At 45.3% G+C, this 25312-nt stretch overlaps 5 protein-coding genes across 7 annotated transcripts in view; 1 reads left to right on the forward strand and 4 right to left on the reverse strand.

Moving 5' to 3' along the window:
* Positions 1–188: 188 nt before the first annotated feature.
* On the reverse strand, positions 189–6542 carry nxpe3 (neurexophilin and PC-esterase domain family, member 3). 3 transcript variants are annotated; one of them, XM_080018721.1, is made up of 6 exons: positions 6501–6542; positions 6056–6242; positions 4052–4833; positions 3882–3952; positions 3552–3764; positions 189–3456 (listed from the first exon to the last, which is right to left on the reverse strand). In XM_080018721.1, the coding sequence occupies exons 2-6, from the start codon at positions 6203–6205 to the stop codon at positions 2909–2911; spliced, it is 1764 nt and encodes a 587-aa protein (XP_079874847.1). In that variant the 5' UTR covers positions 6206–6242; positions 6501–6542; the 3' UTR covers positions 189–2908. The 3 variants fall into 3 exon arrangements, with proteins under 3 accessions (XP_079874847.1, XP_079874846.1, XP_079874845.1); XM_080018720.1 differs by having other exon boundaries at positions 3552–3767; XM_080018719.1 differs by having other exon boundaries at positions 3552–3773.
* A 497-nt stretch (positions 6543–7039) lies between these two features.
* Positions 7040–25312, reverse strand: part of asb11 (ankyrin repeat and SOCS box containing 11) — a gene marked incomplete at both ends in the record, with an annotated part of 142967 nt that continues 124694 nt past the window's right edge. The window contains one exon of the mRNA XM_080018829.1: positions 7040–7088. Coding sequence (XP_079874955.1) covers positions 7040–7088 — 49 coding nt within the window. The remainder of the gene's footprint in view (positions 7089–25312) is intronic.
* On the reverse strand, positions 9103–13738 carry cep97 (centrosomal protein 97; the record flags this gene model as incomplete). Its single annotated transcript, XM_080019476.1, has 11 exons — positions 13410–13738; positions 12603–12745; positions 12325–12483; positions 12115–12216; positions 11873–11986; positions 11596–11762; positions 11323–11487; positions 10972–11138; positions 10215–10872; positions 9990–10065; positions 9103–9849 (listed from the first exon to the last, which is right to left on the reverse strand). Exons 1-11 carry the CDS (start codon positions 13444–13446, stop codon positions 9103–9105), a joined length of 2535 nt encoding a protein of 844 aa, XP_079875602.1. The 5' UTR covers positions 13447–13738.
* Positions 16353–20352, forward strand: rpl24 (ribosomal protein L24). Its single transcript, XM_080019181.1, has 6 exons — positions 16353–16391; positions 16517–16592; positions 17301–17411; positions 18384–18520; positions 19602–19665; positions 20227–20352. Exons 1-6 carry the CDS (start codon positions 16387–16389, stop codon positions 20305–20307), a joined length of 474 nt encoding a protein of 157 aa, XP_079875307.1. The 5' UTR covers positions 16353–16386; the 3' UTR covers positions 20308–20352.
* Positions 20809–25312, reverse strand: part of mpc2b (mitochondrial pyruvate carrier 2b) — a 4512-nt gene continuing 8 nt past the window's right edge. Inside the window, exons 1-5 of the mRNA XM_080019182.1 lie at positions 24976–25312; positions 23873–23913; positions 23671–23755; positions 22757–22868; positions 20809–21732 (exon numbers count right to left, since the gene is read on the reverse strand). The exon at positions 24976–25312 is cut by the window's right edge and continues 8 nt beyond it. Coding sequence (XP_079875308.1) covers positions 21672–21732; positions 22757–22868; positions 23671–23755; positions 23873–23913; positions 24976–25069 — 393 coding nt within the window. The 5' untranslated portion in view covers positions 25070–25312 and the 3' untranslated portion in view covers positions 20809–21671. The remainder of the gene's footprint in view (positions 21733–22756; positions 22869–23670; positions 23756–23872; positions 23914–24975) is intronic.

The following is a 25312-nucleotide window of genomic DNA, read 5'->3' on the forward strand; positions in this document are numbered from 1 at the left end:
CAAAAATTGTTTGAAACAAAATAATGCAATCTTCAATCTTACTTAACATTTAACACGTGTCCAAAGATTGGCTCAAACTAAGTTTCTAATTATTTTGCATTTGTCTTTCATGCATCAGCGTTTGACAATATGAAAACGCCAGGGGATTTTACTTTACATTTTACTCAATTTCATTCAAATGCTAACTGGCAAATAATATTTAAATCCTATTACAACTAAAGATTACATTTCACTGCATTTAATATCCTTAAAAATATTAATACGTATATTTTATATTTTAAAAAAGATATATCCATTATCTACTAAAATACTATTTCAATGCAGTATTCAATCAACATTTTCTAAGCAGTTGAAACTGCAAATTGAAGGCTCTGGACATTTTATTAAGAGATTCTTGTTTTATTGTCATCTTTATTCAAACTGTGAGTCAAAATGTAAAATTAAAATGCAACTCATTATCTTTCATGTGGGTGTACAATAGTGCCATGACAATAAGTGAAATGGGCGGAGCTGGTGGTTCAGTCAAGTAACAGTCAGGTTTGTTTTAACAATAAATACCTTGTTACACAGCACAGAATCTCCTTATCGGCCAGGGGCGTGGCGTGAGACACCGTTCTTCATTAAAAAGGTCGTCGTGTTGTAAGTTATTTATTAATAACCATTTGAGATCCCTCGAGCACCCTCTTATTGTGCTTCTCTTTTGGCATTCAACGTTGATTGAACTTTGATTGTTTTCCATCAAACCAGAGCCCCCCTTTCAGCGCATTTAGAACAAGTATGAAAAAACCAACAGCGCTTATTATTCCATAATGGTTCCACAGAAACGTACAGTATTTGATCTTCAATGCATCGTTGGAGAACAGGCAGCAAGATATTGGGCAGATTTAGCAATGAAACATTTGCTTTGACAGAAAAAAAAAAAAAAAAAAAGTTATACAATAAATACTTAAACCGTGAATTGTGTCCACTGATCACATCAGCTCTTGCAATGAGACTTTTTGGGTTGAATATACTGTACATGTGATCCTCTCTGAACTAGCTGAGTCAGCCATCCGCCCACACAATCCCACTACTGCATCCAATCTGCTTTGGGGACGGCCCATTGCTCCGGCGGCCCATTATCGGAAAAAAACCCAAATAGTCCAAAAGATGTCTGGTTAGAGAACGTTAGGTTTAGGTATAAGGTTAGAGATGGTAAGGGTTAGGGTGTCGTCAATGTCCAACCGGACATTTTTCGGACTATTTGCGGGTTTTGGAATAACGGACCGCGGGAACAACAGCACGGCACCTGCGCTTTTCCGCCTAAAAGGTTTGCGTCTCTGAATCCGACTTAAGCAAAACGAAACAAACAGGCAGCGACGGCCAATTCAAGGCAAGGATAAGGCAGTTGCATGATGAACGTCGGACAAAAGCAACTTTTGACAAACAGCAAAAGCTTTCGGGCTTGTAAACATTGGTAAAAGCATTCCATGTGCTCGGAATAAAAACACGGTCGTGTTCACTGTGAATACACAAGTATAATCGGAACAATTTCAAAAAGGTCTGGGAGGCAAACTTCCTTTTTCATGGTCTTCTCTACTTCTCAACTGTTCTTTGCGCCACAGAAGCCGAAAATTCTTTGCATTTAAAAAGGCCATGTCAGTTCATCCGCTCAACAACTACTGTATCCAAAAAATACTATCATTTGGACAAATACATACTGTATAAACATCATGCCACGGAAAGTATTTGGCGATCACACACAACCAACAGGATTATTAGTACCTGCTCACCATGGCTGTGCTTTGTCAGTTTTAAGGTGCAATTGTTTATGTTAAATCAAACTTGATGCTTAAAACCCAAATGTGGAGTATGCGTTTCATTGCAAGGGATTAGCTCAATAAACAACCTCATCCTCCTACTCTTGTTCATCAAGAATTGAGCCACACTCCATTTAAAAAACAAAAATTTGCTTTTCCTTTTCACAGCTCAGAAAACAAGGATAAAAAATCTTTTGTTGGATGGAGTGATTATTCCTAACCACTGTGTAGCAAAGGCCATGTCACAATTAATATGACCCAGAGAGGAGGTTTTTTTTTCTTTCTTCATTTCACTTAATCTTACAGATTGCATAAAACGTCAGGTTTAAAGTCGGTTAATTCATTTTACAATCCTTGGTCAACATGTAACATGACTTTATATTCGACAAAAAATAATAATAAATAATATATAGGACTTTTACCACTCATTGTATCAAGTGAGAAATGTCCTTACAATAATGGATCTTTAAACAGAAGTCCACATTTTAATACTGAAGACGAAAATAAGACAAAATGTGGAACTGCCAAATAACTACATATATCCTGTTCCTTAGAAAAGTAGAAATACCTGAAGAAATCAATACTTTGGTGAAAGTAAAATAATTCCATTCAACATTCCACTCAAGCTTCTAAGTACTTCACGTTACATGTACTCAGCATCCAGAGTCAAAAGTGATTTGACGTAACATCAACACCTCACGATGAGGAGACTTTCCTGTGGTTCATCTGAAAGTGTCGCTGCATTAAGTGTCGCTCAGTTTTGTTTGGCCGGATGGTTTTCCGCTCTTTGAGAAACACAGAAACAATCGTTTGTGAGAAACAAAAAATTAGAAAATAAAAGCGAGATAAAAGTACCAGGCTGGAATAACACACATATCTCATAGGTAAAATGTTCCAATTTAAATAGTAAAAAAACATTTAGCATCAGACTGAACAGTCTGTACTGTATTATTATCGCTGCATTTGATCTGTGAGTTAGTTGATGGCAACACTATCGTATCACTGGACGTTGTTAAAATTTGGCAAAGCATTTATCGTCTGCTGACTCAATCTCCCTGAAATGGGCCGTTCCCCAACCACCGCCCCGACGTCAAAACCACCTGGCTCTTTCACTTCTCTGGACAAGTGTAGGACAGGAAGAGGTCTATCATGTTCTTCACGATGGCGGGCGGCGGGTGGAGGGCGTGCGGGAGGTGGTGCGCCAGGGTCATCTCCCAGGCGTCCACCAGCAGCACGTCCAGCTCCTTGAACATGGCCCTGAGCACGCCGTCCAGCTGCAGCGAGAACCAGTCGCTGTTGTACAGGCTCACCTCCTGGTCCAGGACCTGGAAGTTGGCCGAGCGGATCACCACCAGGGTCCCCGGGGCCCGGTCCAGGAGGCGGACCAGCGCCCGGCGGATGTGGCGCAGCCGGCGGATGTAGATGTCCACGGGGAAGGTGCTGAAGTGGGCCCAGATGCTGAGGACCACCACGGTGTCGGGGCCCCCCGTCAGGCCGTCCAGCTCGTTGGCCACGTAGCGCAGCTCGTTGGCGCTCACGGTGGAGAAGCGGATGGGGGGGCCGTGGCAGCGGTACTTCAGCAGGATGTTGTGCTTGCTGTCCACCGCCATGAACGGCCCCACGTTTTTGGGACTGTGCAGATTGAACTCGTTCAGCTCTGCGGAAGGGCGAAAGCGCGAAAGGGTGAATGCGCAGAACACGGAGAAGAAAAAAAAAAAAAAAAAAAAAAGAGTCGCGTGGTCCTACGCCCACCTGGCACGAAGGCGTTGAGGTACTCGAACCACTGCCTCACGGTGGAGTCTCCGTACATGTGGAGCACCTTGCCCCTCAAACACTGCGCGATGGCCGAGGAGTCGTTGAACTGCCGCAGTGCAATCCCGCTCAGGGGCCTCCAGGAACCGTGGTAGTAGTACCCGGAGGGAACGAACTTAACCGACTCCGGCTTGGTGCTGCTGCTCTCTATCTCTGCTTTATCTCAAAACACGACAGGGACACGTTGCGGGTGAAGGGGGCGAAAAAAACCTCATTATGAAACCTCGCTACGTATCACAAAACACAACACACATTCCCGCTGGTGTTTACCCGTTTTCTTTGGGAGCACGTTGATCCTGTCGGGCCCCGAGGCGTGTATGATAACTTTGATGTTCACATTGCTGAGAGAGAGATAAAAAGAAGAACGACAACATTGTAAACATAAAAAAATAAATAAAAAAAAAAGCAATATTATTAATAGTGTAGGATATGCTACAGACCTTTGGAAGAGCAGCGCCTCTTTATTGGTGATGAGGTGTTTCTGGTAGCCCCCCTTGGCGTGGTTGATCCTGGTGTCGCATCCCAGCATCTTGGGCTTCAGGCAGTACCAGGGCTCCCCGGTGTGAAGGTCCGTGTAGTTGCACAGCGGCTGCTGCTTCGGCGGCAGACACACGTTGCACACGGTGGTCTCCGACAGGAAGCCCGAGCGAAACAGGCTCTTGAAGTACACCCGGTCGGGCCGCTCCTCCCGCAGCCGGCGCAGCACGGCCACGGCCTCGCTGGGGTGCACCAGCGTGATCTCCACCCGCGCGGAGCCCTCCCAGAGCAGCGGGAACAGGGCGGAGTAGAAGCCGTTGCGGTGGTCCACCACCTGGCCCGCCGCGCCCGCCCCGCACTCCGGCGAGTGCAGCCGCGCCACCAGGAAGTCCCCGCCGTAGCGCTTGGGGCGGCCCTGGAAGTCGTGCATCTGGACGAGCGCCTCCAGCTGCTCGCCCACGTGCCACTCCCGCCGCCCGTTATTGGGGAGGATGGCGAACAGGCTGTGGACGGGGTCGCTGGTCTGGCGCAGCGGCGTCGGGGCGGAGTGGGGCGGGGGCTCGGGCCAGGCGATGGAGTCCAGGAGGTAGCGCTCCTCCAGCGCTTCTTCGGGAGAAGGCTCCAGGCCCAGGTGGTTGCAGAAGGTGTGGTTGTGGTACGGGGGTGGAGGTCCGTCCGCGGAGAAGGCAGAGTGAATGCTGTTCTGCAACAGGTAGAAGGTCGAAGCGGTGTGACAGCTCAGGTTCTGAGGAGGAAGAGAAGAGGGCGCAGCGCGAGGTGGCGGCAGCGTTACGGCGGAGGTGACGTCCTGTGACATGAGACTGAAGACCTGGCTAAATGAGAAACCAGGCGGGGGACGGAAGGAGCACTCCTGTCCCTCAGTCAGACAGACAATAACATTTGGACTTTTTTTTTTTTTTTTTTTTTTATCTTTCTTTGTCCACAAAAAAATCCTTAAAATGTTAATAATAAGAGGTAATGGTCCACTGTGAATGTTTTAGTTGGTAAAGTATAAAGACTCCAGAACCAGCTGACCAAGATCTAAAGTATTACCAGTAAAAGTGATGAAACCCTCAGCTCTCCAACCCGCCCACTCTGTACCGAGTGGACAGCACTGGAGCCTTTGGAACTTTTTTTGTTGCGTTTGTACTTTGATGGCATCTGATGTGCTTCTAGATCGGGGGGTCTCGCGGGCCACATCTGGCTCGGGAGGCAATCTGACGTCGCCCGCCACACCCTCATAACATACTCTTAAATCGAGCCTGCGAATACAATTTTTGAAATCCCAATGCTTTATTAACCCATACAATTTTATTGAATTTTATATAAAATTAAGATGTATAAAAAAAAAGAATAAAATAGAACATCATAGAAAATACATGTTATAATCACGCGTCTATTTTTCTCAATTCTAAATTATTCGGCAACTCACTCATGGGTGGTGTGAAAAAAAAAAAAAAAGATAACGATAAAAGAGCGATACAATTGATAGAATATTTCTTTGTCATATTACAGGTCGGACACAACGGATATTCTCAGCGTTTGACCCGTCCTATACCCAGGAGCAGTGGGCAGCCGCAGCGCAGCGCCCGGGGCCCGGGGCGGGGGGCCCGGGGCCCAAGTCCAGCTCTTTTGCCCTGGCGGAGTACTAACCCCCCCCACACACACACACACACACGCACACACACACTCATCGAGATGATCCACGTGGTTTCAGAACCTGGCGGCGCCGCGAATCCCCCTCCTTGTCACTGAAACGGTGGAGACGCTGGGGGGGCTCTGCTGCAGTGCGGGGGGCGGCCTGTAGGGGCCGCGGGGGGGCATCTTCCCTCAGACCCGCGACCATCTCACTGGACGCTGAACTCGACCGGAAGTGGGTGCCGAACCCCGTGAGCGAGCGCGTACGGCACGTGACGTCACACCCGCGGACAAAGACGCTGACCCCGCCGCGACCCCGGCGCCCTCACCTCCAGAGTGTGCATGTTGCGCAGCAGGAAGACGAGGCACGACAGCGCCAGGAGGAGGAAGATGGGGGCGTATCGGGAGAGCTTCCGGCACACGGTGACCCCCTGGTGCCGGCCGTGGCCCGGGCCCATGGCGCGTTCCGCCGTCACCATGGCGGCGGCGGCGGCGGCGGCGTCTCTTCCTCGGCGTCTTCGGACACACAAACAAAGTATCGGCGACGTGAGCGTTACGGGACCGCGTGATTCCCCGTCGCTGGTTCATACGGCGTGGGGTGATATCGGCTGGAAAGGCAGCGCGATCCCTCCCGGCGTCGACAAGACGACAAAGGCGCAGAAATACACACGCGTTTTCACACTAGAAAGCCTCCGCAGTGTGTGTTTTTATTATTATTATTATTATTATTATTGTTATTATTATTATTTCCGATATGATCATATTCCTACTTACACGCTGTAAGCCACACCATGGTGAGCCTGGTCGGGAAGACGTCGGCGGATTTATCCCCGGACGGTGTGACCAGGCTCCAGACGCGGAACGGCGGACTGACTGCACAGTGCGCCGTCTGCTGGATAATAAATAGAACTTTAGAATGGAATGTTGTACAGTCGTAATATTATTTTGGATTCCAATATGTTTTTTTGTTTTTTTTTTTGTTTTTTTTTAGTATCTGCAAAGGTACCAAAGCTGACAATGAATGTGTTATAATGTAGTAATGAAGTGATCATGTCTCCCTCGTGATACCCAAGGTAGATTGGGTAAAAGCTTCTGTAAACCCACCTATTCATGCATTGCAGAAGTGCAATGCTTAAAATCATGCAGATGCTGGTCAGCAGCTGCAGTTAGTGTTCACATCAACCACCACAATGGGGGAAATGTGATCTGAGTGTTTTCGACCGTGGCGTGATTGTCGGTGGCAGACGGGCTGCTTTGAATATTTCTGTTACTGCCGATCTCCTGGGTTTTGGACGCACAACAGTCTCTAGAGTTTACTCAGAATGATGCAGAAAAACCAAAAACATCCAGTGAGCGGCTGTTCTGCGGATGAACGCGCCTTGTTGATGAGAGAGGTCGACGGAGAATGGCCGGACTGGTTCAAGATGACAGAAAGGCTACGGTTACTCAGGTAACCGCTCTGTACCGTTGTGGTGGAGCAGAAAAACACCTCAGAATGCACAACACGTAGAACCTTGAGGCGGATGGGCTTACAACAGCAGAAAACCACGTCGGGTTCCACTTCTGTCAGCCAAGAAGAGAAAGCTGAGGCTGCGGCCACCAAAACTGGACAGTTGAGGGCTGGAAAACCGTAGCCTGGTCTGATGAATCTCTTTTTCTGCTGAAGCACATGGATGGTACCGGGTGGGGTCAGAATTTACCAACAGCATGAATCCATGGACCCAACCTGCCTCTTGTCAACAGTCCGGGCTGGTGGTGGCGGTGGTGTAATGGTTTGGTAAATGTTTTCTTGGCACATTTTGGGACCATTAATAGCAATCAATCACCGCGTCAATACCACAGCGCATTTGAGTGTTGTTAATGACCATGTGCGTCCCTTCATGGCCACAATTTACCATCTTTTAATGGCTACTGATAATACATAATGCACCATGTCACAAAGCAAAAGTCGACTCAAAGTGGTTTCATGAACATGACAGTTTAATGTTCTTCAGTGGCCTTCCCAGTCACCAGATCTGAATCCAATTGAACACCTTTGGGATGTGACAAAACGGGAGATTCCCAGCGTGAATGCGATCATGTAAACATGGACCAGTATCTCAAAGGATTGTTTCCAACATCTTGTGGAATCCATGCCAAGAAGAAGTTACTGTTTTGAGAGCAAAGGGAAGCCCTACTTAGTATTAGTATAGTGTTCCTAATACATGCTCAGTGAGTGTGTGTCTTGTATTTTGTGATGGAGTTAATTTCGCTTGTTTAAGGATTTGTTTTGTTTGTGTTTGACTCTATTACAGGATGTTAGGCTAAATATTAACATAAATGTGCATCGGCCACATATCACGAGGTTGCTTAGTAATTTGCTCCTGGCCTTTTAGAAAGCTATTCACCAGACCCTGCCATACCTCTCTCCAACACAGTGATTTTTTTATGCCATTTACTACCTTCTGGATAAAATTCCATAGTACATCCAAATTTGTCCTTTGTACATTTTCTTCATTCAGAAATAACTCGCAAATAAAATACATTTTTATTGATAATACACTTTTAATTTAATCAACAATCTGAAAGTGCTACACAGAAAAAATGGAATAGTACATGGACATACACAGCAAATAAAACAAGCATTGTGGGGCATCTTAACCAGTATTGGATGCATCAAGAGCTGCCTTTCGTAATCCACTTACAGTATGACTGCATTTGGACTTCTGGTCTTTGTTACTGTCTGAGGCAGCATGTTCCCACTTTCATTGCGTACCAACTCTATCCAGTCACATGCAGTGATAAATACTGCCAGAGGAAATACTCAGAGAAATCATATTGATCCATCAAGATATGGAAGCATTTGCTCGGGTACAATAATATAGTTTGTGCTCACAAACATAACATTTTCTATTGGCTACATGAGTACTGGTGATCAATCCTAAAGAATATCTTGATTACTAATCCAATACTATTTCTGTCTATAAGGGCTTCAACAACAGTGAACTATTCAATACAATCCCCTTTTGTAAAGGCTTATTGTGACTTACATCCCCCCATAATGTCTGCTGGAATTAAGGAATATTGTCCAACAAATACCAGAGAGAAAGAGTGTAACTCCTTATAAAGGAAGATGAGAATACTAGAATACATTTGCAGAGTTCCTCCAAAGTTCTTGTTTTTTTTTATTTATTTCAGTTAGCCGCACATAGAATTTCTAAATGAAAGTACCTCATACAGTTTGCCTAATTGAGTTTTACTCATTCCCAATTGAGTTGGTAATGAGTATGAATGCACTTTTCAGACATGCTGTTTTTTTTAGAAGTAGACACACGTCTAAGTACCTAAGTTGGGGTAGATTTTAAACACAGTTCCATTCATAGGTTTTCCATGTGCATTACTGTTCTGATTCCCCACTTGGTGTCTTCTTGCCGATCTGTAGGGTTGTGTTAGGCTGGGAGCAGGGTGAGGCGGGCTGGGTGTGGGGTGAGGGGGGCCGGGTGTGCTGTGGAGGGGGCTGGGCGTGGGGCGAGGCGGGCTGGTGGTGGGGCGAGGCGGGCTGGGAGTGGGGCGAGGCGGGCTGGGAGTGGGGCGAGGCGGGCTGGGAGTGGGGCGAGGCGGGCTGGGAGTGGGGCGAGGCGGGCTGGGAGTGGGGCGAGACGGGCTGGGAGTGGGGCGAGGCAGACTGGAAGGATGGTAAGGCAGACTGGGAGTAGGGAGAGGCGAGCTGGGAGGAGGGTGAAGCGGGCTCAGGCGTTTCAGGTAGGTGGCTGACCACGCCCTCCTCTGCGTCCTCCCTCTGTTGTACAGACGAGAGGTACTGCTCCAGCAGGCTGCAATCTGGACTTCCAGTGCAGCCACCACGGTCAGGCCTCACCAGGGCTAAAGCTCGCACCGTCTCCAGGGAGCCCACCGTCCCGCTGCTGAGGAAGCTGTCCTCCTGCGCTGCCTGCTGCTCGCTGGTGGACTGGAAGCCCGAGTCTGGGAAGGAGACCTCGGTGCAGGCTGGCTCTGTGGTGCTGCAGGCGACTGGTGCTGCAGGAATATGGAGCCCAGGGGTGGAAGTCACACACTGGCCTCCGCCTTTGGAAATGCTCGTGAGTTGCTCTTCGACTGAATGCTGCCACTGCTGCACGGACTGGAGCTGCAGGAAGAGGGCAAAACACTGATTTAAAAAAAGTATTTGGCAACACCAGCTAACCTGAAATCCTAAAAGTTGTCATCAAAGTAAATGATGATGCCTGGTTCCTCGAGGTACAGTATGGTTTGTTTTGGCATTCTGACCTGTTTCCATAGAAACTTCACAGCCTCCTCTTGGACCAGCCTCTGTAACCGTTCTTCATCATACTGCTTCTGCATCCTGCAGTAACATAAGATCAAAGTAAAAATGGAAAGCTTTTGCACTTTGTATCTTTATCATATTTTCCAAATAAATAAGTGACAGGGATGCAACAAACAGTGTTAGTTTTTGCAGACCACGTACATGTCCTGCGACGGTTGACGACGTACCTGTCCAACTCTCCAGAAAGGAAGAGGATGTGCTCTTGCATCCTGCGCAGGCGGATCTCGCTGCGCACTTCTCTGGCGATGGGGTGGAATTTGCGAGTGTACATTCCCCTCCACCACGACTGGATTCGGACCGCTGCTCCATCTCCTCTAGATTCACCAGCACCAGCCGCTACGCCTTCCTGCTTGGGCCACGCGTCCACTTTCACCGGTGTTCCGCAGTCGGAGGATGTTTCTTGCGGCGGGTCGCTCTGTTGTTGGTCAGTCCTGGCGGCTGGTGGACAAGCACCCACATCGTAACCTGCTGTTAAACGACCTTCTTCTAAAATACTCGTGTCTCGCTCATCCCCTCTACGTGCAACAGTCTTTTCAGGGTCGGTCGGTTTGGTCGGGGGCGGGCGCTCCGGGGCCAGAGAGTCGGGTTCAAACGCCTCCGTCTCGTCCTCGCTCTCGGAGAGGGCTGGCCCCTGCTTTTGCTCGAGGGAGATGGGGAGAAACGTGGACTCTGAGGAAAGCAAGCTGCCGCTGAGTTTGTCTTCGTCCGTCTGCAGATCATCCAAACAGAGGGACTCGTCCGCACCTCTGGGGCTGCGAATCACGGGCACGGACTGGTGGAAGGAGTCCGCCCTCATCCAGTTGTTGTACTGCACAGCTGCACAGTCTGAAAGCAGAAATCGAGAAAGTGTGACGAAATGGAAGGCAAGAGGGAGCACTTTATATTTGAACATTCCGCTTATGACAAAGTCCTATCTGATCTTACCCCGGTCACTGCTGGATGAAACAGAGGCTGTGGAATGCCTCTCTTCCGGAACTGCCACTCGAGGAATTATGTGTTGGTGGCTGTGTCTCTCCACGTCTAACTGAGTGGGGCGAGGAGGGCCGGTAGAGCCGCTCTGCGTCTGCTGCAGCAGCTGTCTTTGGTGAAACCTGAATAGGTAGATCAGATCCCGTAGGTTATTTGTCCACTTAACTTTAAACGATACGCTTTAGGACTCTGGTATAGTGCACACCTGAGTGACTGTTCACCTTTCAGTCTATTCTTAATATTCTAAATAATTTCTCATGGGCATGAGTCAAATGTACCTAACACTTTTGAAGTGTTGCAACATACCTCTGCTTACTCAGGATCTTCTCCAGTTTGGCGTCCTCTGCCGTCTCCAGTGCTGGGGAGGCGGTCAGGGGGCAAACAGACGCCAGGTACTGGACCAACTGCATATGCTGACCTGGTCTGTAAGTGCGACCTTTGCCCTGACTGTACAACCACTCGGCTTTTAAACTGTTATCAGAAAGATCAGGCAAAAGAAATAGCATTTTAATATATGAAACTACTATATTTAATTCAGGTTGCAACCTTCAATGGCACAAGACTTTACACTGTACACACCCTTCTTTTTGTGAAAGGACGTAGCCGTCCAAGACCTTCAGGCTCAGGCACCAGCTCATTATATATGGTCTGTAGTCAAATTCTGGTAACGAGGGGGTTGCCATGACACAAGGATTGCTCATTATAGAGAGCTGCTCCAGTTCTTGAAGAGGCGATAGATATGATACCTACAGTGCAACAATGCAATTAAAAGAACCACATGAAAAAAAGAACAATTCCAAATATCAACCAACATGTTAGGCTTCTATTTCCATTAATCAAGTTAAAAATGTATTACCTCATTCAGATCCCTAATCTCGTTTTCTGCCAAGGAGAGAATTGATAAATGGACGGGTAGGTGGGCAGGAACTGTACGAAGCGTTGTTATGCTGTTCCCATGGAGCAAAAGTGTCTGTAAAATATGGCGCAAAAATCAGTGGAGGACTGATAAATACAATTCACATTATAACCGCATGCTTAATGGGTGGATTAACATACTATTTCAGACACGCTCACTACTTTACCGGCGTCAATACTAACTTTTAAGGCTGGCAGCTTGGTCAGATCACCAATGTTTGATATGTTATTGTCCGACAGGTCCAGGTGTTGAAGGGAAACGCAGTTGTTAAGTTGTTCGATGACCTAAACAAAAGTGTGGGCAATCTGTGAGAAAACCTCTGTCCGTTCATCGGACGGGCAAAATAAATGTATGAAAGCAATAACGGAACAGTTTATGGGGCATTCACTCACCTTGATGTTGTTACCGGACAGGTTAAGCCACTCCAGCTGTGGAAGGTCCCGGAGCCCCTCGATGTAACCAATGCTGTTATTGGGCAAATTCAGAACTTTTAGTTCTGTCAGTCGAGAAACCCCCATCATTCGTACCAGACGGTTACTGGCCACAGAGAGCTAGAGACAAAGACACAGAAGGGCAGACTGGAAGAATGATGTGACACAATAAGGAGTATGCTACAGTGGACCTATACACACACACATTGACTAACTGGAGATAAAGGACTTAAAGCTACCTGTTGTAGTCTTGGATTTTTTTCCAGGTGGTCCAGCTTCATGATGTTGTTTCGATCCAGGATGAGAGTGTGCGTGTCCTCAGAGCATGTGAAACTGGATTCCAACCTTGGGATACCCTGGGCCGAGAGGTCCACCACAGGCCCTAAAATAAAGAACGCAAAGGAAACAGAAATCACCCCAACTGTGGTCACGGCGATCAAGATGAGGATCGTCTGGCGGGAATGCTGAGATGGACCGGTTATGAACCTTGTTATGAACATTTTGTTTTGTACTGATTTTATTTGACACATATATGCATACTTGCACAATTTACAGCATATGCAACATCGATTTTTATTGTTATGAGTGTCAACACTATTTATCAACAGTATTTATTATTATTATTATTATTGTTGTTGTTGCTGTTGTTGATTGTTGTCCCTATTTGTGCTGCTGTTATATCTATCTATCTATCTATCTATCTGTCTGTCTGTCTATAGCTACAGTATCTATCTATCTATTTTAAAGCACACAGGCAAACACATTTCTTTGGACGCCAGTAACATATTCATCATTCTTTAAACATGTTTATTCAAATGTATAGAGCAATGCAGGCTTGTGTTGTTAGCTGCCAGTTGTGTAAAGTACCCTGAGTATATCTCAGCAAGGTTCGGTCCCATCTTCCATGTTACGACCTCCGCCCCGGAGATGTAGCACAGTCACTGTACTGACTAACCCACATGGGCTGGTAACCGTTGACAACACCCGCAGCTAACGGTACATATACCGCGAGTCGCATTGTTCTCCTCGTTGAAACCGTCACTCACCGCTGGCCGTATCGAGGTGCAGGTCCGATACACCCATCTTGCGAGAACCTGCCGTGCAGCCCGACACGGTCCAGTTAATGTATTTTAGTTTTTTCTCGGCGACGACGGGTCTGGACAGGGCGCCGACGTTTTTACCGGGTAATAGCGAACTGACGCCGGGTCGCGGTTAAGCTAACACCATCGGTTATTACCCGCCGGCTTGGAACTAATGTACTCCGACGATACCTAGACACCCCCATTTAAATGCGCCAGTTTGTTTTCCAGGCTGTTTTCCTTTGGAACGGAGACGGATTTCAACCCCAAACCGGTAAAGGTTGTTTCCGCTTCCCTCTTCCCGCTCGCCCTCGACACCAGGCGGCACCCGTAGCCAAGCGGTAACAATGGGGCGGGGGCGCCCGTGCTGCGTTCCAATTACGTCAGAACTCGGACAATTCCGACCTCCCGCGCGGAACGGTTGCGGGAGGAACCGCCGCCGAAGTTGCAATTCCAAATCCGAATTTCGGGTCGGATCGCTCGGGCCCGTGGTGGCGTACTCCGTTAGCGATGAACTCAGTTCGCTTTGCATGTTTTTTTTTTTTTTTAAGGAACACGTCCAACATCAATTAACATTCAACTACTGTAGTTTTTTAATGTTACGTTAACATACGTGTGCAGCGTGTAAACTGCACTGCGGCGTCGGTATTCACCCGGACAGAAGCGACAGAACACGTTTAGTTCGGAAATGGGGACCGCCGACTCGAAACGACCGAATTTCAATGGAACGCGGCAACGACGCCGCCCCGTTGCAGTTGAACGGCAGCTCGCGTCAAACTGTCACGGCGCACTGGCTCCAGTTGTCCGTCGCGCTGATACACGCTCCGGTGCGTCCCGCTTGGGACCTCCCTCCTCACCGTGTCGAGGAGCCGACGCATGCGCGTCGCTTCACGCGGCACGGCGTCCACGCGGTAATAACGGCCTGCGCCGAATGAAGAACGCGACGCAACTGTGACGTAGGAAGTTTCGAACGTCACGGACCCGCCGGGGTTTTCTTTTGACGGGTTCGACTGTTATTTCTTTACGTTTATTGACCTCGCTCTTTTTCTTATTGCGCTCCCTGGCATTTTCTTTTTTTTTTGGGGGGGGGGCGAAAAAGTCTCGAACACGACAATCGCTGAGTGGTTGAGGTCTCGTCGGAACCGGGACGTCTCAGACCTCTCGTGGTTCAAGATCGAGCCCTATCGATCTACATTTGGAGCGGGAATTAGTGAAAACCGACAGAAATGGTGAAGACTTTTAGTTTACGTTGATAAGTTTGTGACGCGAGGCGCTTTGTGACATCGTGTGTCATTCGCATTTGGGGGGTTGCGACGTAAGTCCACGGTGCTCACCCTATTGTTTTCAATATTTATTTATTATTTATTTTCCATATTTATTTTTCTCCTTGGCATTTTTCATTCTAAAAGCGTCTGGATCACGGCAACCTCCGTGCCCAAGGACATGGTTGCTGTCTTGTTTGAACCGGGGCGTTTCAGATGTCGAGTCGGATCCCCGTGGACCCACAGTTGGAGCAGGAATTGGTGAAAAACCGTTGCAAATTTCCCGAAAGTTGGAAGAACGTTGGCATACGTTGATCGGTTTGTGGGGCGGGGTGCTTTGTGACACCATCATCCAATTTATTATAAATGTACAGGTTATCGTCTCCGGGAGGTTATTCGAACCATTGTAGGGCTGCACGATCAATCATATTTTCATCATCATCGCGATACGAACATGCACAATAAACGCATCGCAAAACTTTAAATGCACATATCTGTATATACATAGGCATATTCCTTCTACCTATTCCATTTTATTTCAATGTATTTTATTCTATATATTTTTTATCTTATTCTATAAGTATTCCACTTACTGTATTACGTTTTAGGAGTCAGTTAGTCGGTCTATTAGAAAGGAATTTTCTACTTTTTATTTTATTTTATTTTTTCCTAGGACATATTGTGTGCTATCACCGGGTGCGTTGCATTACATTTCACTGCATATATGTATGGAAGTATGTATATGTATGTGACAAATAAAAAATCTTGAATCTTGAATCTTGAAAAGACTGCCTGAAACGTGACGAATATGAAAAATACATTTATTAAATACATATATATATATTTTTATCCATCCAAGAGAGCGACGTCATCCGCGATCCATTAACTAGTGGACTCGTTCTCTGTTAGAAGACGCGAACACACGGACGCAGCTCTCTGGTTGACAGTTCTCCAAAAGCAGGAAGTGATGGTGTGTTCACGGAACTTGGAAAACTCGGAAGTAGTGCTGCATACAATGCAACTTGGATAACTGTGATTCACGTTGTTTTACCCCAGATATTTATTTTATTTCAAGAGATGTTTTTGTTGAGTTTAGAAATAATTGTGTTATTAGTTGTGCGATGAAAGAATTGTATTGTTTGTGTGTTTTCGTTTTCCAGATGCCAAAGAAGGGCAGAAAGTCGAGGACAAAAAAGAAGCAGTGGGCAGAACGTCCGCCCTGCGTTACGCGTGAAGTCGGAACTTTGTAACTGATGTCGGTAGGAAGTGATGCTGCGTTTTGGGGGAACTCTGAAAACTATAATTTGTAACTCACGCGGTTAACCTGGACCCTGTGTATTGCTGCCTGCAGCTATAATAATAATAATAATAATAATAATAATGATAATAATTGATTCATTCATAATTGAAGCATAATCACAATAATCCTCATCATATTATACTACCAGAACAGCTATGTGTATAATATCACAGAAGATCTGAAATTTGATTTCTTGAATAACGAACTTGCAAAAATATATACACGTTTATTGAATACGATTACTACATCTGTGTGCTGATTAGAAGGATGATAATGTTTTCGACAAAATAAAAAAACGTTTATAAATAATGACGCGGGTCACATAATTCTGTTTCCGCTTCCGCCATCTTTCTTTCCGGTTTCGTGCCCTCTCGTAGCCGCCATGAAGTGAGTCCAGCGAAGTTAATCTAGATTCATCTCAGCATTTCTATCAACTCTGCCTTAATATAGCGGGCGGCGTTGTTGGACTGAATGTTTTTCTTACAATGATGATTCATATTTATCATTTCCAGGGTCGAGTTGTGCAGCTTTAGCGGGTACAAAATATACCCCGGCCATGGCCGCCGATACGCCAGGATAGACGGAAAGGTAACACGAATTCTTGCTTCACGTTGTCCAGTCGCCATGACTTACACTTCACCGATAGCTCCGGTGGCTGTCGGGGCCAAGTGGATATGTCTAGAAAATAAAGTGAATAAAAGCAGCTGTCCGGGTCCAGGCCATGTCTGCTCGAGGGAATCCCATGCAATGCTACACTTGCTAGCGCCTTGCTACTGCTTGTCAGCTAGCGTAGACGGGGTGAATATTTTCTAACCTCCAAGGCTCTTGTTTAGGGTTAGGGCTAACCCCTAACCCTAAACATGGACTTTGTGCATGATTGGTGCACTTTACCAACAACCTTGTCATATTAATCCTGTTCAGAACACCCCGTCCATATCCACAACCCATATTGCCAACCATGTTGCCACGTATAATAAATATAATGTATTTCCTGTAATACTCTATATACAGCAATACGCCAGCCTTCACAAGAAATTACTTGTGCGTTAAATTGTACTTTCCCAGATAATCAGATTGTGATTCTTGAGAAAAGTTTGATACTTTTGGTATTTACTTTTACTTACTATTGCTATACATTGTTGTTAAGACTAGATTTTACTGTACTGCACCTCCACCTGCTGATATTGAGACGTCGACATGTGTTTACCTACATTTCCTTTTTTTATTTTTTTCCTCTTTGGCTTGGACACCTGAGTTCCCCTTGGGGATTAATAAAGAGCGATTCTCTTTCCTCAGGTGTTCCAGTTCCTGAACGCCAAGTGTGAGTCCGCCTTCCTGTCCAAGAGGAACCCCAGACAGATCAACTGGACTGTGCTGTACAGGCGCAAGCACAAGAAGGGCCAGTCTGTAAGTAACCAGTGTGAATTCACAGGAGACTGGTCATTTCTCCCTGTGAAGGCAGGACATCCCTGCGTGAGCTTGGCTACAGGTGCCTGGTGTGCATGGTGCCTGTCTGTGTTATGTGCTGTAGCTGAACTGTGTTTTACAGTCTTGGCTACAGTGCTCACTCCACACCTGTAGCCACAGACCAACTGGAGATCATAGTACTGGCCCTTGACGTCTCTATTGACATTACACCATTGGCCAGCCTCCATACTCTCCTACACATTGCACTGTTCTCTAACAGTCTTTTCTTGAAACAGTTTTGAAAATTGACAATGCTCTTACCTTTGAACCACACGTTTACCGTGAACATTACGTAGGGGATGGTAGCTCAGGCGGTAGAGCTGGTGGTCTAGTGATCCAAAGGTTGCTGGTTCGATCCCAGGCTCCTCCTGCTAGCATGCTGTAGTGTCCTTGAGCAAGACACGTAACCCCTAATTGCTCCTGATGGCTGCGTCCGTCGGTGTTTGAACAATTGTAAGTCGCTTTGGATAAAAGCGTCTGCTAAATGACTAAATGTAAATGTAATGTAAATGTAACATTAGCGTTGTGGTTGCTTTGCTAAAATAATGTGGTTACACTGTGTTGCAGTTAAAAGTTCAGTGATGGGGATTATTAAATGTGTGATTTAATTATCCTTGTGTTAATTTGACCTCCATTTTCAAATTGTTGTAGCCTGTTTCACCCCATATGATTAATACTTGACATTCGTTTTTTCAGTGACTAACGTTTTTGAAGTGTGCTGCTTTGTATGGCGACAATCCCATAAGTACATTTTAATAGGATATCAAACAATGGAATATGACAAAAGGGACTCAAACATTTTTATGCTCAAATGAAAGAGGGCAACAAGTCAATTAAACATTATCCCATAGTTTAACTCAGACATAAAAACATTTTATATCCAACTCATAAATTTGCTGGGTAATTCAACAGGAAGAGGTTGCAAAGAAGCGCACACGCCGTGCTGTAAAGTTCCAGAGGGCCATCACTGGCGCCTCCCTTGCCGAGATCATGGCCAAGAGAAACCAGAAGCCTGAGGTTCGCAAGGCCCAGCGCGAGCAGGCCATCAGGTGAGGAAACGCCAAACCTTCAGAGCTGACCATAGACAGTATAACATTTGACTTTCACCGCTCTAAAAGGCAGTGATATGAATAGTGTTACACTCTTTATCATGCTCATACAGCAAACAAACTGCAATCCAGTCCATTGAAAAGGGCAGCATAAAGGAGTTTAAAGAGTTTCTACCAAGAAAAAGGCTTTCTTCCTTTGATCTGCCTTGGGGTTTCTTTGCCCTTTTTCTAAACTTGGAGGATCCTCTTTTGTAAAGATTCAAACTTGGAATTCCGCCATAATGTTACACTTAATGTAAAGTTTACTCCAATTTTAACCAAATTCTTGTTCAAAGTCTGATATATAAATGCCATTATAGTGTGCAGGCTGAATAGGCGTCCACCTATTAGTGGATGTTGTGCGCAGGTTGGCATTTCTAGTAAAGACTCAAATTTGATCAAAATCTCAAGTAGATGTATTGGCAAAGTAGAAAGAAGTAATCTTGCCTTGATTTTGGTTGAACATATATGCTGCTTAATTAATGTCGCAGTGTGTATATATATATATATATATTTTATTTTTATTTTTATTTTTTTATGTAATGCTTGTGCAATGTAAAGCAGGGTCTGTTTGAGCAGAATAGACCATAACTTGATTTAAAGCCAAATTTGACAACTTGGCCATCAACTAAAAAGTTGACATCCCCCAAATGAAAATAGTCGACATCCCCCAAATGAAAATGTCAGCTAATGGAAACATTTATTCACAGGCAGTATTGGAGCCAGATTTGCATTTTGCTTCCCTGTACTTTTATTTTGCATCTTGAAACCCAAATATATTTTTCTAAACACTTAAAAGGAATCCATAATTGCCTGCTTCATGATTTATTTTTCTATTCTCAGTAGGCACCCATCTCATGGCAAGTTTTTGTTGCCACCTTTTCTTAAAAATCCTGACAAATATAATGTATTCATATAATGTATATTTTACATTAAGATCACTACTGGGATGGAAATGTTAGTTTCAAACTGTATGGTCTTGGGTTGTTGATGTTTCTAGACTTTGTCAATTTGTCACTTACCTTTTGTTGCAATTTTCCAGGGCTGCCAAGGAGGCCAAGAAGGCAAAACAGGCAACCAAGAAGCCCACTGCCCCAAGTGCAAAGGTAAGATGCTGAGTCTGTGTGCTGTACTCAAGCAGTACATCACATTTTGGTCAGATGATGGCAAGTTGGAAAAGGTTACAATGAGGTCCAGATCAAAATGGGTTTTGTTTTGAACTCCAATTTGAGCACACGTTGTTGTTGGTATGGTGGAATAGTTCAAGTTATTATCCCATCTATTAACATAAGGAAAACAAACGTATGTCTCGTTCTCTGCATTTAAAACACAATTTGGATTATGTATCTAGTATAATACACTGAATGTGTACTCATCCTGTTGTTCATGTACTGTCTGAAAACTACTTGTTGCCAGGAAAAACTAACCCTTGCAAAGGGGGAAAGTTTTTTTTTTTAACTTATTTGAATAAATGTTGTGCTGCACTCAGGCAAAAATATTGTTTTTATGTAGCATCTCAATAGTCCGGTTATGAATCTGAGTTGATTCCATTCAAGGCAATATTTTGTGTGTACGGAACGCATGATTATAACATTTTATTTTAATTTTTTTGTAGTTGTGAAAATGTTTGTGGTGAACTGAAGTCTTAACTGTTTTTCTGTCTACAGGCACCAGCCAAGACTGCACCGAAACCCAAGATCCCCAAGCCCATGAAGGGAAATGCACCACGTGTTGGGGGAAAACGCTAAAGCTGTTTGTTTGGGTTCTTAATAAATGTTTCTTGGTTAACCATGCTTCATGCTGTGGTACCTTTGTGTGGCCACACCTAGGCCTTCCACCAGGTTGTGGTCAGTGCTTTCTTGTAGTGATACATCAGTAAGTCACTTAAGACTAAGAACCGGCAACATGACACTTATGAAATCATGTTGTCTTGAACATTTGGTTAAATGGGAAATCCAGGTATTCCTGTTTACGAATGAATGCTTGGGTTTTAAATTGAATCTGTTATAAGGTTATAATTAATCTGGGTTAAACCCAGATTAATTTTAGTTTGTATCCTGTAACTCTGCTCCCAAATGGAAAGGTTCAAGAAGTCATGGCGTGTGAACGGCAACCAGTGATCGAGCCTGATTCCATGATCACTTGTACGGCCTAAATATATTGAAATGACAAAACAGTGCTTGAATCAGGTGATGTCAAATCTGCACCAAAAAGTATCCTTGAGGGACCAAGCCAAGCGTGCTTACAAATGCAAGTTAACAGGATTTATTAGCATTAAATGGCCACAGAACAGTAACAACTGATAAACTCAGCAGGACAAGTTATTGCTAAAAGTCAGGTCATGATTAGTGAATATGTAAAAGAAAAGGGCTCACAAAAGGTTCTCATTACATAGGACGCAGCAACCACCGACACTTTCATGAGCAAAGGCTACTTATTTTTAATTGAGGGCTCTTTTAGAGTCAAGACATTGACCTAACCTGAGCTGCTTATGTAAAACATGGCATCGGTATCAGCACTCTTGTTCAAATAAGTGATTAAACAAAAAAAATGATTAAAATGAAGTTATGACTAAAGGAATCTAATCAAAATACTGTCGCATGAACTGATTACACATTTCTTGGTACTATTAAAGCTATCATGGAAAGATGCTCCATGGAGATGACCAATGATTTGATTTTAGAGGTACAGATTGTTAGCAAATTAAAAATGGACAAACAGTTCATTTTTTGATTTAGAAACAGTCCTTCAACCCATTCAAGCATTCTTAATGAATTATCACATGAGGTACTGTTTTCTACACCTGAAATTATGTTAAGAGCCAATGTAAAACATGGACATTAAATAAGAATGTACAATCGCAAATTGTACAACTTTAAAATACCCCATACTCTGTTAATGGCGACCATACTGTGTTGACTTACTGTCCCCTGAGTTCAAGGACGTTAAGGGACAACAGTTCCTGCAGGGGAGGTTGGACTTCATGTGGTAAAACAATGCTCGTGGCGTGGGATTGAACGGTATGGAAAGGGTTGGAGAAGATGCAGGGTTTGTGCCCAGTGTGTATAATCCCTTTAGACCCACTGGAGGAGAGGATTGGCAACACAAACACTCAGGACTCTGTCGCCTCCTTCACCTCCTTCGCCGCCTCAGCCTTCTGCTCTTGCTTATGCCTGTGAGTAAAAAAAGGAAAACCCTGCTTCAACATGCACACGTTGCTGCACCAGTGCATCTAAAAGAAAAAAAAAAATTTAAAGACTAAATCTGGAACAAAGATAGTATTTGGTGCAAAACCCAACATCAACGTTCAAACCTATTTTTACACCTCAAAGTCACTGATTACATTGTGCTGCTTGGAACATTGAATAAGTAAAAACTAATGAAGAATAGTGTAAATAAATCCCAATCCCCTCTCTCGCTTATAGGAAGAGCTGGCCCTGTCTGTACATGCTCAGCTGGTGGATAAAAGAAATTGTGTGTGTGTGTGTGTGAGTGAGTGAGAGTGAGAGAGATAAGGCTCTCATCGTGGTTGTTAATGACAGTAATGTACTGCTAATATACCATATATTTAAATTTGTTAAATGGTGTCGTTTAAAAAAAAAAAAAAAAAAAAAAAAAAAAAGCACCATTTAACTTAATATTTTTTTTTCTGTTAAAGCACTACTTCAAAACTGTAACTTTTTGCTTAAATATAAAACAGCACATTGATATTTTTGTAAATTGTCTATTTAAGGCTCTGGCGCACACAACGGCAGCGAGAGCACAAGCATATTTGTGCGTTGCCTGGAGATGTCGTGGCGATATTCTCCTGAAAAAGACAGGGGCGCTGTGCACAAACCACCAAGGGAAACTGAAAGAACTGCTGTAAACATTACAAAGAAGTCCTGAGGGAAGGGTCTGAAGAACTAGAAAGGCAGTTCAATTTAGATAGAAAGAGTTAAATGTCTGTATATTTATTGTAGTCAGTCATTTATTGGGAGCGCACTAAACGACACTACGGCGACTATAAAGCAGGATTATTGTGTTGCATTGCATGTCGATTTGAGTGGTGCTCTTAAATTTTCTGCCGGCGCTCCTAATATTTTCAGTAGGGAGCACCAGTGCTACTAGTGGAAAAAGTCAGTCTGGAGCCCTGGTAGATATTAAATGGTGAAGTAGAGAGGCATGTTATTTCTCCTGCTGGGTCCTTATACTCACTTCCAAATCCTGTAGAGCTGGGAGCCTCCCGCACCACCAACAAAGAAGTTAACAGCGAAGAGATTCCAGTTCTTAGGGATGATGACCAAAGAATATCTGGACCAAATCACCCCTGAGCAATAATGATAATAAAAAATAAATAAAAATTAAAAAAAAGTTCAGCATGTCATTCAACAAACACATGTACCACAGCAAACATTTACCAGTGTACTGTATGTTCTAGCAGGGGAGCCCCTGATAGGCTTGTTTACTTACTCACACACACACGCACGCACACACACACACTTGTATTTTTAGAGCTTATTGTGCGTAATCACTGGGTGTCATGACATTTCACTGCATGTATGTATGACCGTATGTGTATGTGACAAATAATCTCTTGAACTTGAACACACACGTTGGACTGATGCCCCGGACGACCTGTGACACGGATTTATGAAATGTTCCAAATCACTTAAAACTGGCTCACTTTTTGAAAGTCTTCTGGTATTAGTAGAACACGTCCTTCCTCAAATTGCGAAACTTCTCGAGTGACCGTACCGGAGAGACTTACTCTTCCCTCTTCACCATCCAAATGTTTTAAACATTAATAAACAACAACACTAGTGGGTGCGTGAAATGACAAATGTGTGTACAGATTATTAGTATATTTTTTTGGTTTTAAAACATAAACCAAATCTCCTTGGCCAGCCAGCTATGTCAACTGTATTTTAAATCAATGCTTTTGCACCGGGGTTCAATCAGTCCAATGAGCGACGTCAAACTTTGCCTTATCTTTGCAACACGTGTAAACAAAAACTTTCCTCATACTGGATACCCTTTGCCTTACTTGGACGGTTGAACCTCCGAAAAAATATTACCACAAACCTCCTGAATTAGTAGTAATAGTAACACTATACTTGCAGCCACCTTACCTGTGGCTGTCAGCACCGCAGACTGGGAGACGCTGAGTTTGTCCGCTGGTCGAGCCATATCGGCCAGGCCGGCCATAACCAGACCCTGTCGCCAAAGGAGAGAAGGGGAATTTCTGAAAATGTGACCTTCTCAGTCCCACCGGATCAAATTGAAACCAGTTTTTAGCAATGGAATTAGTAAAATGTTCAAAAATGTCCTTACCCATTTAAACATCGGGGCCCAGAAGAAAACAGTCTTTGGTCCTAGAATAATATAAAAAATAAGAATAATTATTACATCAGGCAACTTTAATGATCAATTCCTAGAGTTTACAAAATGAGATTCCGTTTTACTAGTATTCACACAATGCGGCCAAATCCTCTTGACACTTTCCAATTGGGGTAAAAGATTACACGCAGCACTAACCCGGCCGGACTAATACCTGTGTATCAGGTAATAGATACACAACAGATGCATTTGGAAGCACAGAGTCCCAAGCGCAGATCCGACGGCGCTTGGGACTCTGTGCTTCCAAATGCACAACACAAAGAAATATCACTAAATTTTGGGTTAAAAAGTCAAATAAATCGTGCAAAAATATGTACAAAGGCTTAAAAGCAGGTAGGATGGGATAGGTGTGGCCAGCCAATCATCTTTCGGGGAGTCGGCTCACATCACCTCCCCTGGGTACAGACACACTGCCCTTGACAACCTGTGCTTTCTGATCCACTGCACAGACAATGCAAAACAAAAAAAATCCCCCATAATATAACAGCCGCCTGCGATCCGAGTGTGCGTTTTGATGTCAATATCAGCATCCAAACACGCACGTGTGCGGCGTGTGGATGTGGTGACGCCGGCACACGCAGAGCGGGGCGAAGAAGAATGTTCACGATCAGGTCGTGCTTCATTCTTATCGCCTGGAAAAAAAACCCCCAAAAGCATGATCATCGGTGTGCTCCGGTCAAGCACTTCACTAGGATGCGGTGGTGGCTGAGCCGTTTTGGGAACGCGGCCTTTTGAATAGGATCTCCGATCATTTGTTTTGTAAAACCAAAGTCCTGGAGCTTAACCGGCGTTAACACCACCAGATTAGGGTCTGCGAGATCCAACCACGAGACACCTTTTCCCGGCCTAAAAACAAGATGCCAGGGGGCGCTTTACCACCGAGGGAGGGAGGGGGGGGGCGGCTGAGGGCCATCGGCAGCTCCGCTGACCCCGGGCCTCTTCCGCCGATCGCAGAGGCAGCCGTCGCCCGTCACCTCCTCCCTCCTCACGAAGCAGGGGCGGCGCGTTTCGCTCGGCGGCGGGTTGTTTTGTCCTACCTGCTGCGTGGTTGTAGAGGGGCCTCAGCCTCGCCGGCAGGGCGCGCTCGATCCCGTCCAGAATCCTGTGATAGCTCGCTCTCAACGCCGCCATGGCGATGGATGCGGAACGGCTTGCGCGCTCGGACACTCGGGTGCGAGCCTGGCGGCAGCCGACCCGCTGGCTGGCAAGCGAACTACCGCTGTAGCAAGAGCAGGAGGGGAGCCCGACTCGGTTGGCTGTCCAGCACCCACCCGCCCGGCGCCGCGTTATAAACTGTGCGGCCGACCGCCAAACGAGGTGCGAGGTGAGGCGGGGAGACGCCGTCCTACCGTCGACCTTCCGGCGCCGTGCTAA

This window comes from Zeus faber (genome assembly GCF_960531495.2).
Source record: "Zeus faber genome assembly, chromosome: 18".
NCBI lineage: Eukaryota > Metazoa > Chordata > Actinopteri > Zeiformes > Zeidae > Zeus > Zeus faber.

Bases quoted from the DNA above. Each gene is read 5' to 3' on its own strand.
- nxpe3 (XM_080018719.1), bottom strand. From the start codon at position 6,205: ATGGTGACGGCGGAACGCGCCATGGGCCCGGGCCACGGCCGGCACCAG. The intron at 3,953-4,051 runs GTCTGTAGCATA...TCTCTCTCTCAG, and splicing joins GAGGCGCTGCTCTTCCAAAG to CAATGTGAACATCAAAGTTA. The intron at 3,457-3,551 runs GTGGGCGTAGGA...GCCCTTCCGCAG, and splicing joins CCTCAACGCCTTCGTGCCAG to AGCTGAACGAGTTCAATCTG.
- rpl24 (XM_080019181.1), top strand. The intron at 17,412-18,383 runs GTAAGTAACCAG...GTAATTCAACAG, and splicing joins AGCACAAGAAGGGCCAGTCT to GAAGAGGTTGCAAAGAAGCG. The intron at 19,666-20,226 runs GTAAGATGCTGA...TTCTGTCTACAG, and splicing joins CCACTGCCCCAAGTGCAAAG to GCACCAGCCAAGACTGCACC.